This window comes from Alligator sinensis, unplaced genomic scaffold (assembly GCF_000455745.1).
Source record: "Alligator sinensis unplaced genomic scaffold, ASM45574v1 scaffold597_1, whole genome shotgun sequence".
In the NCBI taxonomy this organism is placed as follows: domain Eukaryota; kingdom Metazoa; phylum Chordata; order Crocodylia; family Alligatoridae; genus Alligator; species Alligator sinensis.
Window position 1 is genome coordinate 2354117 of NW_005842074.1, and position 12387 is coordinate 2366503.

The 12387-nt window shown below is 41.6% G+C and overlaps 1 protein-coding gene and 1 long non-coding RNA gene across 3 annotated transcripts in view; one reads left to right on the plus strand and one right to left on the minus strand.

Annotated features, from left to right (window-relative positions):
* Positions 1-4545, minus strand: part of LOC112550291 — a 7240-nt gene extending 2695 nt beyond the window's left edge. Inside the window, exons 1-2 of the long non-coding RNA XR_003094041.1 lie at positions 1702-4545; positions 1251-1453 (exon numbers count right to left, since the gene is read on the minus strand). This is a non-coding gene — a long non-coding RNA (uncharacterized LOC112550291). The remainder of the gene's footprint in view (positions 1-1250; positions 1454-1701) is intronic.
* The window catches only part of NDUFV2 (NADH:ubiquinone oxidoreductase core subunit V2), a 47924-nt gene that overhangs the window by 18971 nt on the left and 16566 nt on the right, over positions 1-12387 (plus strand). For both annotated transcript variants that reach the window (XM_006023660.3, XM_025204243.1), the window contains 2 exons: positions 7901-7963; positions 8059-8175. In XM_006023660.3, coding sequence (XP_006023722.1) covers positions 7901-7963; positions 8059-8175 — 180 coding nt within the window. The remainder of the gene's footprint in view (positions 1-7900; positions 7964-8058; positions 8176-12387) is intronic.

Below are 12387 nucleotides of genomic sequence, written 5' to 3' on the forward strand. Positions count from 1 at the left end.
GGCTCCGGGGGTTCAGCAATTGGAGCCTCTATCGCCTTCTTAAGAAAGACGCGCTGGGTTCGAAAGGACCCACAGCGCTTACAGATCCATCTCTCCGTCTCTCTCTCCGTCTTTCTCTCCAACTTGGGCGGAAACCACCCAAGCCTTTTGTACGGCTAGCAAGTCAATAGCTAGCCGCCACGTGTGCCTAAATTAAGACCGGCCAATAATGTGGCTCAAATATCAATACAAATGGCGGGAACTCCTTTGCAGCGTGCATCACTATAATGCAAGAGAAATGCACAATGCAAAGAAGGCTACAAAACGGCGGGAAACACTTTTCTGCACGCAGGTTCTCTATAACAACGGAACACTCCGTCGTGCAAAAGAGCTGCAATTCGGCGGGAACATAATTTAGCGGTGCCGAAGCACACACAATCAAAAAATCCACAACTTTGGGTTGTGACACCACTTTGCTGCCTTTCCCTTGGGAGCCCTGTGCTGGCTACATGCCCCCTGCCCACATGGCAGCAGAGGGGGCAGCAAGTTGTCTCCTGCTGGGTGGGCAGGGGGCATGCGGTCAGCGCAGGCCGCTGGGGCAAAGGCAGCAGGGCAGAGAGCCCCAAGCTCAGAGCCAGCAGCCTGCATCCATCTTCACTCTGCTCAGCTCCATTCTATTTAAAAGTGTCCCTGCACTTAAAAATGGTGACAGTGGCGGCACTTGAACTCAAGCTCATTCGATGAACTTGTGTTCAAGTGCCCCAACCACCATTTTTAAGTTCTAAGACACTGATCCACTGGACAAGCTGCCTGTGGCTCTGTCCCACTCCCTGCCCCAGGTCCCATTCACCACCCTAGCTAGGCAGAGCCCCCAGCCCCTGCCCCACTCTCTCCCTCACCATGGGGTCCTCAATCTGCCCCACCGGCCCCCATACCTCTTCCCTTCCATAGACTTATCTACAGGGAGCTGCTCTCCACGCTGCCTAGCTGCACTCCTGTAAATTGGTTATCAGATTGGTATTGACTGATACGGCTAGTTAATAACTGGCTATCAGTATCGGCCAAGAAAATTTTTATTGATGAACCCCTAGACAAAGGGAGAAGGACCAGAAGGCATTCATCTTTTCTGTGCATGTAGATGGTTGTCCTTAGGTCAGCGGTTCCCAAACGCTGACAGATTGCACACCACCAATTTAAAACAATGCAACCTTAAGTTACACCAGCAAATTTTTGTCAAATAAAGTAATTGTAATAAATCTGTTAATGCATACCACTGACAGGTTGTCTGCGTACCACTCATGGTACCCGTACCACAGATTGGGAGCTGCTGACTTAGGTGGTAGTCAGTAAATAGGTTGGCTCAGGTGTTAGTCAACAAGGGTAGCAAGGGAGACTTGCTGAAGTGCTCCATCCAGCACATAAGGCACGGTTGCTGTCAGCAGTAAATCCAGTCTGGCTCTCCAGACTGTTCTGCCTAGAAAGGGGCAGAAATGAGCCTTTGTTTTAAAGAGTTAAACTAGTAAGCATAAATCTAAGGCAGATGGTACCTTTTTATAAAATAGAGACAACTCCTGCGCAGCCCTGGATGGAGAACAGGTCTGGATGAAAAACTCTCAGACTTTACACAGATGCTTTCTTTCACCCCCAAAACATTAGCAACAGTTACTCATACAGGAAGTTGAAGAAGCCAACAAAATAGAAAAATTTCTGCTGTTCACCTACCTGGTCTGTATCCTCTAATATGATTGCTCCAACCTCTGCTGCATAGACCTGTGCTTAGACAGTGACAGTGGTTCATTATTTCCTGCACACTTATGTGTATTTCTGTCTGCTTGAGGAATCTCAATAAATAGCAGGTGTTCCAAAAAAAGTTGAGCTTTTATAAATCGAACTGACTTCTTTGGAAAAACAAATTTAAGATTAGTAACAAGAATTAACTGAGTCACAGAAGCATATAAGACAAGACGAAACAAGCAAAAATAAAATACAAATAAAAAGTCATACAGGTTTGAGGAAACCTTAATATATGGAAATAGATCCATGATACATCATATGGGTTTGAGGAAACATTAATATATGGAAATAGATCCATGATACACAAATGTATCTGGTGTACCCGTGAGAAATGACACAACTGTATCATGACAGTTGATACTCTGTAAGAAATCTGTGAATAATTAAATGATCATATTCCTGTATCTGAGAACACATCAACTATTTTTACAAAAGTCCCTTCTTTCATTTCATCTTCTAGTGAACTGGAAAACAAAATAAGAATTATTTTAATGGTAGGTGCTATTAGATAATTCAGCAGTGATATATAATCTTACAATATTAATGAAGAGAGAATGTAAATATTATTAAGACATACAATCATTAAGTTAAGCAGTATATAGCAGACAACTTTATCCGTGATAATCCAAATCAGTTGTAACAGCACTAGCCTACAGTTACAGGTGAAATCACCATAGTCATAGTTGTGACAGATACAAAGGTATTAGACAGGCAAAGCTCCAGGCTTAGGTAGGTTGCACATGCAAATATAAAAGTAATTTGCAAGTCACCTATCACCCAGCACTTTGCTACTGAGCGATGAGTGTTAAAGCCAGCTGAGCACCATTTTTAGTCCATCTTGCAGCAGTGCTGCAGCCTCTGCTTCAGTTCTGATGTCTCTTATTGGTGAATCCCTTTTCGATAATTTTCCTGGTTGAATCCCTTTTTATTCTTTTCCTGGTTTACAATAACATTTCTGTATTATCTTTTCCTGAGAGATTTTTGTTTACAGTGTAGCACATATACTTTGTAGGATGTATATTACAGGTAATTTTTGGTACAGACCTTCCTTATCTGCGTATGAGCCTTGTAGATTGGGACTGGTATGTATGTTTGTGTGATGCTTCATTTAATAGGTAGTTACATACTTTGTGTGGAATTTTCAAAAACAACTAGATTACTAAAGAGAGAAGACCCAGTGAAAGTCAGTGAGGCTTGTTCTCCTAAATTATTTAAGTGCTTTTGAAACATCCATTTTGGACTAGTTTTGGGGGTTTTTTTAACCATTAGAACCTGAAACCCATAGAGACCATGATAAAGGGTGTATCATTCACAAAGAACACTTGGCTAAATAATGCGTCTTGATGTCAGATGGAAGCACACGTTGAGATCTATGAGAAAAGGTGTCAAAGGTTTTGAAACAAGATCATTGTAGCTAGTTAAAGCTTCTTACATAGGAGACTTTTTCATTGAAATTGTTTTGTCAAAATTTATGTCTATATGGGAAAATGTCAGTTTTTCCTCAGCTGTCAGCATTCAGGTTGATAGTTGAATTTGAAACTTCAATTTTAGTTTTCTTGTTATGAGGTTTTGCCTTTTTTTTAGGGTATTATGTGTGTTTTCCTTTTGAATAACATTTCAACTTCCTGTTCTTATTGCAAATTGTAGCCAATCAAAAAATAGAATCTCTGGTTTCACAACCAGACCTAAGGATCTTGTAGTTAACTTGGTTAGTAATGTGCACGTCTTAAGGATTTTGCAAAAATGTTAGATATTTTTAGTTTAAGAATACTAGAGTTCATACAGTATGTATTAAAGACAGGAGGAATGCTGCCACATGGTCAGATTTTTGTTCTTCAAACTAGAAATAATAATTTACTTTAAATCAGAGGTGTCAAAAGATATGGCTCTGGGGTTGAATCTGGCTGGCAGAGTCCTATTAGCTGGCCCCCAGTGCTACTTGCGAGTCTTGGAGTTGACCCACAGGCAGCATGCAAGGAGGCCTCACAGCCCTATGTGCTGCACGTAGAGCTTGCTCCAGGACTGTGCCACAGCATGCATGCATCAGCTCCATGAAGGATCCAGTGGCACAGACAGCTGTCACATGTAGTGTCCACAATGGCTGCTCCAAAACATGAGCAGGATCTGGCATGCAGGCCTGGTTTGTGCATCCGTTCCAGCCTGTGGACCAATCCCACATGACTCATCCAAACCATGAAGCCAGATGCATTTAACACCCCATTCTTTAACTGTTTAAAATAAAGGATGACCTATTTTGTTTAAAAGAGAATTTAAAGTTTTAACAATCTTTTATAGCTAATTCTAAGTTGCCCAGAAGATTTTATTTTAAGATGCTTCCAAACTCATGTTTTGAAATATTGAAACTATTTCCTTATTAAAAATGTGCACTCATTACTTTATGACCCAGGAATGCAATTTATATAGGGATGGGTATGTGTTCCTGTTGAACTCTCTTGACTTAAATGAGGCTGTACTTGAGTGCAGGGATCAGCCCACAAACTCAGATGCCAGCTCAAGGCCTTAGAGATAAATCTACTACATCTGGAGAAGTATCCTTCTTGATTTAGAGGGATGTTAAACAAAAAGAAAGGTTACAAAAAGGAGAAATAACCTACAGATTGGAGGGCTATTTGGTGATTTTTGGAGTTAGCGGTTAAGAAAATGTAAACTACACTATTAACTTAAAATCTTGTTAGTTGATGTCATGAATGTATACTTTGGATGTTAGAATGCAATTATTACTGCATTTACCTGAGGTTTTTTCCACCTGCCAGCATTGGGGAAAAAGCCCCTTGTCTTATTTTTTTTTTTATATATCAGACCTCTCCCCCCTCCCTGTTAAATATATTATCTGTCATTAAACTGCTGCTGGAAGCATCATGTGCTCAGTCATGGAAACCAGTTATGAAGTTGACTGAATGCAACCCATGCTCAACAAGCCTAGAAAACACATGGCCCATACTGGAGGAAAGCATTAATGGAACCTTTTTTTTGTGTGTTTCTTAAAAACAAAACAAACCTCTGTCTCTCTCTTCCCCCCCTCCATATGTATAGGTATGTGTAGATAGAGGTATACAGATATATATCTAGATATAGATCTATAGACAGTTATATATTTATAGCTATAGCTATACTTTTAACAAGCTGTCTTGTGACGGCAGGTTCCCTGGACAGTCCGAAACATACTTTAACAGATACACCATTCTTAGTCCTGTTACAAAGACCACTCCAACCACCATCACCTTTAAACTATCACAGATACAGATAGGACAACTTCAGCCCTCTGCCCCTTCCTTCTCATCTCCCCTGCCTGTTTGTCTAGTCCTGGGTACCTGGCACAAGCCTAGGTTAGTGCAACCCATCTGAGTAAGTTATAGTGCCTGTTGTGCTCAGTCCCCCTCAGCACCAGCTCTTTTTCAATTAATGGTGAACCACTATATCATAGTATCATAGTGCCTAGGGTCAGAAGGGACCTAAACAGATTGTCAGGTTCGACCCCCTGCCCCAGGCAGGAATGGGTGCCAGGGTCATATCACCCCAGCCAAATATCTGTCCAGCCTCCTCTTGAAGACCCCCAAGGTAAAAGAGACAGTACCACCTCACTTGGGAGCCCATTCTAGAGCCTGGCAGCCCTAACTGTAAAGTAATGTCCAGCCTGAATTTTCTCTCTAACAATTTGTGGCCGTTATTCCTAGTAACCCTGGGTGGTGCCCAGGGGAACAGAGTCTCCCCCAGTTCTCACTGGTCCCCCCTGGTGAGTTTGTAAACGGCCACCAGATCCCCTCTCAGCCTTCTCTTGTGGAAGCTGAATAGGTTCAGGCCCTTTAGCCTCTCTTCGTAGGGCCTGCCCTGCTGCCCCTGGACCATGTGAGTTGCCCTCCTCTGAACCCTCTCAAGGTTAGCCACATCTCTCTTGCAGTGCGGTGCCTAGAACTGAACGCAGTACTCCAGCTGTGGCTTGACCAGTGCTGCATAGAGGGGAAGGATCACCTCCCTCTACCTGCTTGTGATGCATCTATAGATGCACCATAAGGTATGGTTAGCCTTATTGACCACTTCCTCGCATTGGTGACTCGTATTCATCCTGGAGTCAACTATGACTCCAAGATCCTATTCTGCCACCAAATATCAAATACATTTGACTTTCTTTTCACTTGTGCAGCTGAGCTGTGCCTCTTTTTCCTGTTTCCAATGATTCCTGTTCTTTCACCAGCTTTACATGTCTGGCAAACATCACCAAACTTCTATATAGATGAGAGACTTTCTCATCCCTCTCTTGGCCTGTCGTATGTGATCAGTGTGGCCCTACCCTCCTTGGGGTGGAGCTAGCCCAGACAGCCCCACGTTTCATCTGCATATATATTTTGGAGGTTTCCAGGACTTGTGAGAAAGAACATGCAGTTCCAGTCATGAGTGAGAGGCTAATTCTCATGTGGATCCTTTGTGGAGGGTATCTGGAGTATATGCACATACTGAGCAGTGCTGGGCTGTCAGGTCGCCATGGCTTGAAATGCTGGCACCCAGCCCAATAAACTCTGTGATAATAAATCATGAGCCATTTGGACTATTATTAGGCATAGTTTATACTTTGTATAAGGAGGTGTACAAGTGCTGCTCAAAAGTGTTAATAAAGTATGTGCTGAAACTTGCAGAAGTGTGCAAGAAGTTCAGATGTATCAATTCTGGATGAACTAAGTCTGTAGTAATTGTATATATTCAAATTACTGTGGGTATGTTTATTTCAAAGTCAGTACATTTTTTTGGCTCCTTTTTCTTTCAAGTTAACAAGGTTTTCCTATGCAAAGTTGAGGGGCAGACAGCTGCTGTGGGTTGGGCCAGAGCCAAATGCACAGCAGCTTCCTGCCCCACCCCTCTTTCCCCCACTTACTGTCACATGCAGCTCTCGTGCTCTGGGGGGGTAACAGATCCTAAATAAGGTCTGACGGTAAGGGCGTGAGGGATGAGGTAGAGACTGTGGGGGCAGGAAGGCCACAGGGGGAAGAACTAGGGTAGAGCACAAGGGGGCCACCTGACCTCCCTCCACATCACTATTTTCCCTGCTGTAACAGTTGGAGAGGGACAAATTTAAAACAACCCTTCAATAATTCGATTCTATACCTGGAAAATTATTTTTTTAAAATACACATTTTCCATGTATATTATCTAATTACTAGGGGATTGTCTTGTATTAAGGCTCGTTTTGGATTTGAGCAAATACAGTTGAGTCTAACATCACTTTTAATATTCAAAACATGCTAAATATAGCATCACATGTCTTAACTCTAAAAGGAATATGAGCCTTTACAATTGAATTAACCTGAAACAGTTTTCTCATTTTGAATGTTATCAAATCAGTTTAATTTATAATCTTGCTGAAAATTTAGTGTTGCCTAACATTCTGATAAATTGCTCATAAATATTATTAAATGCTATAAATAGGATTGGGCTCTGTTTATATCAGGCTTGTTTTAAACTGTGTTTTATGTATCTGTCTTACTATTGTCACAAAACTCCTTGCTTTAAAAAATGACTTCTTGCTCATAGCGAAGAGAAAATTCTGCTCTTTTATATATTTTTCTCCAACTACAAAAACAAATTTTCATAGTCACTGAACTAACATATAATAATGCCCCCAGGTTCTGACAAGTAAGGATTAGATTACAAGTTTAGATATTTTACGTGTTTTAACAAACTCATCTTAAAGAAGGTATATTTTATTTACTTTATAACCACATTCAGCGATTCTCATGCGTGCCATGGCATCTTGGAGTGTCTTGAGATCTCTTCAAGGATGCTGTGGGGTGCCATGCAGTGTTATTACTTTTAAGTGTGCACATATGATTCACTAGATAAACCCAGAGATTTCAAACAGGAATCCGTAGTGTCAAAGGCATCCTGACATGTGGTGTTTCTGAATTCTTTGCAACACAAGAACTGTTTTATTATATTTCTGTAGTAAGAAAACAAGTGAAATCTAAGAATTGGCATTTTTCACTGATTGCCTCGAGTCCACTGAGGGGTGTCTTGAGTCTAAAAAGGTCGATAACCATTTAATTATATTGTGAAATATTCTGTTTTTTTCCCCCTTTATAATAGCATTTTGACCTGTTTTTGTTCTTTCTTTTAGCACAGAGATACTCCTGAAAATAACCTGGATATTCCGTTTGACTTCACACCTGAAAACTATAAGGTATTCATAAAAGGGCATAAAACTGTACAGAAAAGAACACAAAACTGAACCTAAGTGTTGTAAATTATACAACACTCTATTTTTCTTTCAAATAGAGAATAGAAGCAATAGTAAACAACTATCCAGAGGGACATAAATCTGGAGCTGTGATGGCAGTACTAGATCTGGCCCAGAGACAGAATGGATGGCTGCCCATCTCTGTTATGAACAAGGTACTTAATAAGTAGCATTTTTAAAGCATCATTTTACTACTATTGATGAAAAATCTTAGCACTACTAATAGGATAAATACATTAGAATGTTCATGCTTGAACATGTTAATGAAGAAGTTTAAGGCTGGCCTAAGATTGTGAGAATCAAATTGATTTTACAAATTGTCCCATAGGTTCTGTATCTGCATTGAGTGCTAGAACCTTCAGGCCTAACAGCAAACAAATTTGAGTTGCTCTGCTCCAATCGAAAAAGCAATATGCAGGTAGAAACAGAGGCTTGTAAGCATTTGTTCACAATTGAAGGGAAAAGGAACACGCAAACAACCTGTTTGACGACCCCCTCCCCGCCATTTCATTCCAACTTCTCCAAGTAGCAGTAGGGTATACATACATAAAAGATAGAATTCAGTCCCTGGGCTGGCAGCATTGTGATTATCTGTAAACTGCTTATGGCAAATGTGCATCTTGCATCACTTTGTAGCAACTGTTTCCAACATTTGTTTCTTATCAAATTGGTTCATCATAGATATGGCAAAAAAACTAGTGCAAAACTCAAAATGAGAGGATAGGGACAATCAAATAAATAAAAATGTGTATTCATTTTGTGAAAGAAATATAGTGAGATTTAAAAAAATAAAATAATATAGATTAAAGTGTGATTTTTATCATGCAATTAAAATGTGAACTTTTTTAATCAACTTGAACCACAGTAGTTTCTATAGTACCTACAACAGTTGTCAGCAATGGATGTAAGTGAACCTCTGCGTGGAACATATAGGTTAGACTGCATTCTCTAGATGTGCAGCTATGTTTAGCACCATTTCAGCAACCATGAATACATTTTCCACTGATATTGAAGCCTTATGTTGGCTTACTCTAAACGTGATTTTTATTTTTTAAATCTGTTTTATACATAATAAACTAGTAAGATGCAGCAAAAGTTCTTCCTCAGGCCATATATATTTCAGCAATAAAGTGAATCAAATGCTAAATCTGTTAGAATTAAACTATCTTGTTTTTGTTATGGTCCAAGAAATCTCTTCTGATAGGTTTTTTTATGTTAACAACTGTTGAAATTCAGCTAAGAGAGAGACTAAAATCACTGTATAGGAAAGAATGTATTTGAATTTACTGTGAGTGAGGAGGCTCAGAATAAAGCCGCATACAGATGTTAATTTCTACCAGTGGAAATTTCTGAGAAATTTGCCTGGTAGAAACACTTCCAGGAGAGGGAGCAGACATTCAGTCTGTAGCCATCCCCTCTCTCCTGCTCTCCATGCCTTCCCAAGATAAGGGTGACCCCCCAGTCTGGGGAAGATGGAAGCAGTGGGGAAAGAAACCCCACCCCACCCCCTGCACCTGCCCCAGCCTGGACTCTGGTGAACAGGGTGCGGGACCGGTTTCCAGGGTGGTGGGAGCACTGTGGCAGAGCCCAGCTTAAGAGCAGTGGTGCCTGCTCCTCCCCCCACTCCCAGATCAGTAGGAAAGGGGAAGGGAGTGGTGAGCGGTTAGACAGAGCCCCTTCCCCAAACTGGGTACTTCTGTGGCTTGGACTAGTCTGGGAGGGGAGAGGAACAGTGGGGCAAAGTTCAGGGAAAGTGCCCCTGGGAAAAACTTAACCATGGTTGTTGCCAGGTAATTTTTCTCCCAGAGCAGCTGTTTTGGCTCTGGGAGAAAAAGCCTGAATGTCTGTATACTTCTTGTTTCTACCCAGAGAACAGCAGTTCTGGAAGAAACTGAACATCTGTACATAGCCTTAGAAGAATCCCTGTTTAAAATATTTGGGTTTGGCAGGGATGAGGCATAGTAATATTAATTTAGAGCTAAGTGGAGAAGAGGATTTTGGTTTCATGGGAGATTTAAATACTGTATTTACTTGAATACAAGACAGGACTTTTTTCCCCAATCAGCAAGGGGGGGAAAGTGCCTAGTCCTATAAATGCATACAAAGAAACCTCACTAAATACATTGTCTATCATTAAACTACTGCCAAAAGCAGGAAATGCTTAGAAATGGAAACCAATTATGAAGCCGATTTAAATGCAGCCAACGCTGAGCATGCCTATAAAACACGTGCATTGCCCTCACCTCCTCCCACCACCAGGCATTTCTGCAATGGGCCACGACTCTTCCCCAGAGGGGAGGTGGGGTGGGAGGCAGCTCAGGCAGCATGAGGGGAGTGATGGCCAGGCCATGGCGGTGGACAAGCGGGAAGTGAAGGCAGTACAGTCCCCTCCCCTTGCCCCCTACTCTGTTACTCCTTGGGTTGCTGGTGACGAGGCTGATGTGGGGGACCTGGTGGCAGCAGTGGCAATGAGTCTTGCCACCCCGCTCTGCCTTCCCACTGGGCCGCAGAAGCAGCTCCTGTCCATGCTGGTCTGGCCATGCTGTAGCCCCATGCCCCACTACGGGCGCACAAATCTGGGGGAACACATGCCCCCCCATTCCCTCCAGATGTGTTGCCTGTGGTGTCCCCACTGCTCCCCCCTCCCCCCCTGGCTCCCACCCCACACATTGGGGGTCTGAGAGCAGCAGGTTGGGAGTGGGGCACCAGCAGGATTAAGCGGGGTGGGGGGAGCTGTGGGTCAGGAGCGAGGGGCACCAGCCGGGATAGGAGAAGGTGGGTTGGGGGGACTATGGCTTGGGAGTGAAAGGCACTTGTATATCAGGGCTGCTAACTGCCACAAAGCAAAGGTGGGGATGGGGGACAACTGCAGCTAGACTTGCATCCTGGTTAGTGAAGGGGAAAGGAGGAGCTCTGATTTTCTATGATAAAAAAACAAAATCAAATGCCAACATATAGGTATTTATAATTTATTTTATTATGGTTGAGGCACTGGTAGGCTTCCAAATTGCTTTAAAATTGTATATATATCAATAAAAAATGTGTTCAACTGATACCTGTATATATAGTGGCACTTCATTTTAATCGTGGAAAAATGTGCATTTTGGAGAGGGTTTAATAGATAATTTTTTTCTTAATTGGAGAATTTGCAATTTTTAAACAGAAAACCAGGTTCCCTGAATCAGGCATAGTTTGTACTATATATATATATAAAAATAGGTACAAAACTGCTAAAACTTGCAGTAGTTTCAAGAAAAGGTAAAATACATCAATTCTGGATGAACAAAGTCTGTGGGTACCTGTAATAATTTGCTTATATGCAAATTTTGTCCCTCACTTCCATGTGCTCAGGTAGAGCAGGGTCCATCAGGGGGGAAGAAGTTGGGTGGGGGGCAGAGGACAAAGGGGCTACCTGACCCCCCAGATCTTTTTTCCTGCTGTATCAGTGGGAGGGAGACAAATTCAAGGTAGACCTCCAGTAATTAGATCCTATACCTAGAAAAATATATTAAATATATACATTTTCCATACATAAAATCTCATTATTAAGGTTTGTGTTATATTCAGGGTCATCTTATTTTTGAGTGAATATGGTATTTTGGAGCAAACACCAGCTTTTCTGAAATTCTGTGAAAGGAAAAGCAGTCCATCTGAGTTACATGTGCCAAAAAGTAATATTGATGCTGATTTACTCTCCTTTTTCATTTTTATATGTAGGTTCCCATAACCCATTTCTACATTTAGGTGACTGTTTGGAGTGTCTGTTTTAAATGAATAACTTGGAATCAATTTTTATCACTAAAAGTTGTGATTCTTTTTCTTCCTAGCAAAAAAAAAATTTTTTTTAGATACTGTCATACTATTATTTTAAAGATACAGCGATATCTTTAAAAGTTTTCCTTCGGGTATCTGATATTTCTTGGTTAGGATGTGCATGGTTCCTTGTTGATGAGATAGTTGAACAATTCAGAATGATGAATTATGTAAACTTCACACGGCTCCTTATTAAAGGCATGAGAGTCGCAAAGTGATGATTTTATTTTTTTTTGTAAATTGTCTTGTGCTGAAGGTAGCCATTGCAAGTAACTTTTTATTTTAGCTTCATCGTTGTACTGAGGGGTGTCAGTACTACAAGACAGGGGTGTCAAACTTGCCTGGTTTCCCACTCCCCAGTCAGATCCGAACCACAGAGGCAACAGAGTGAGTGGTGGCAGCAGCTGTCGGGGTTAATACCACTCACCCCCAATGGATTTTGGTGTCCCTGATCTTGGCAGTGGGCCCTATCCTCAAATTATCATCTCCTTTATGAGCCCTGTGGGCCATACAGCATGGCTCCAGGTTGGATCCTGCCCATGGTCTACAAGTTC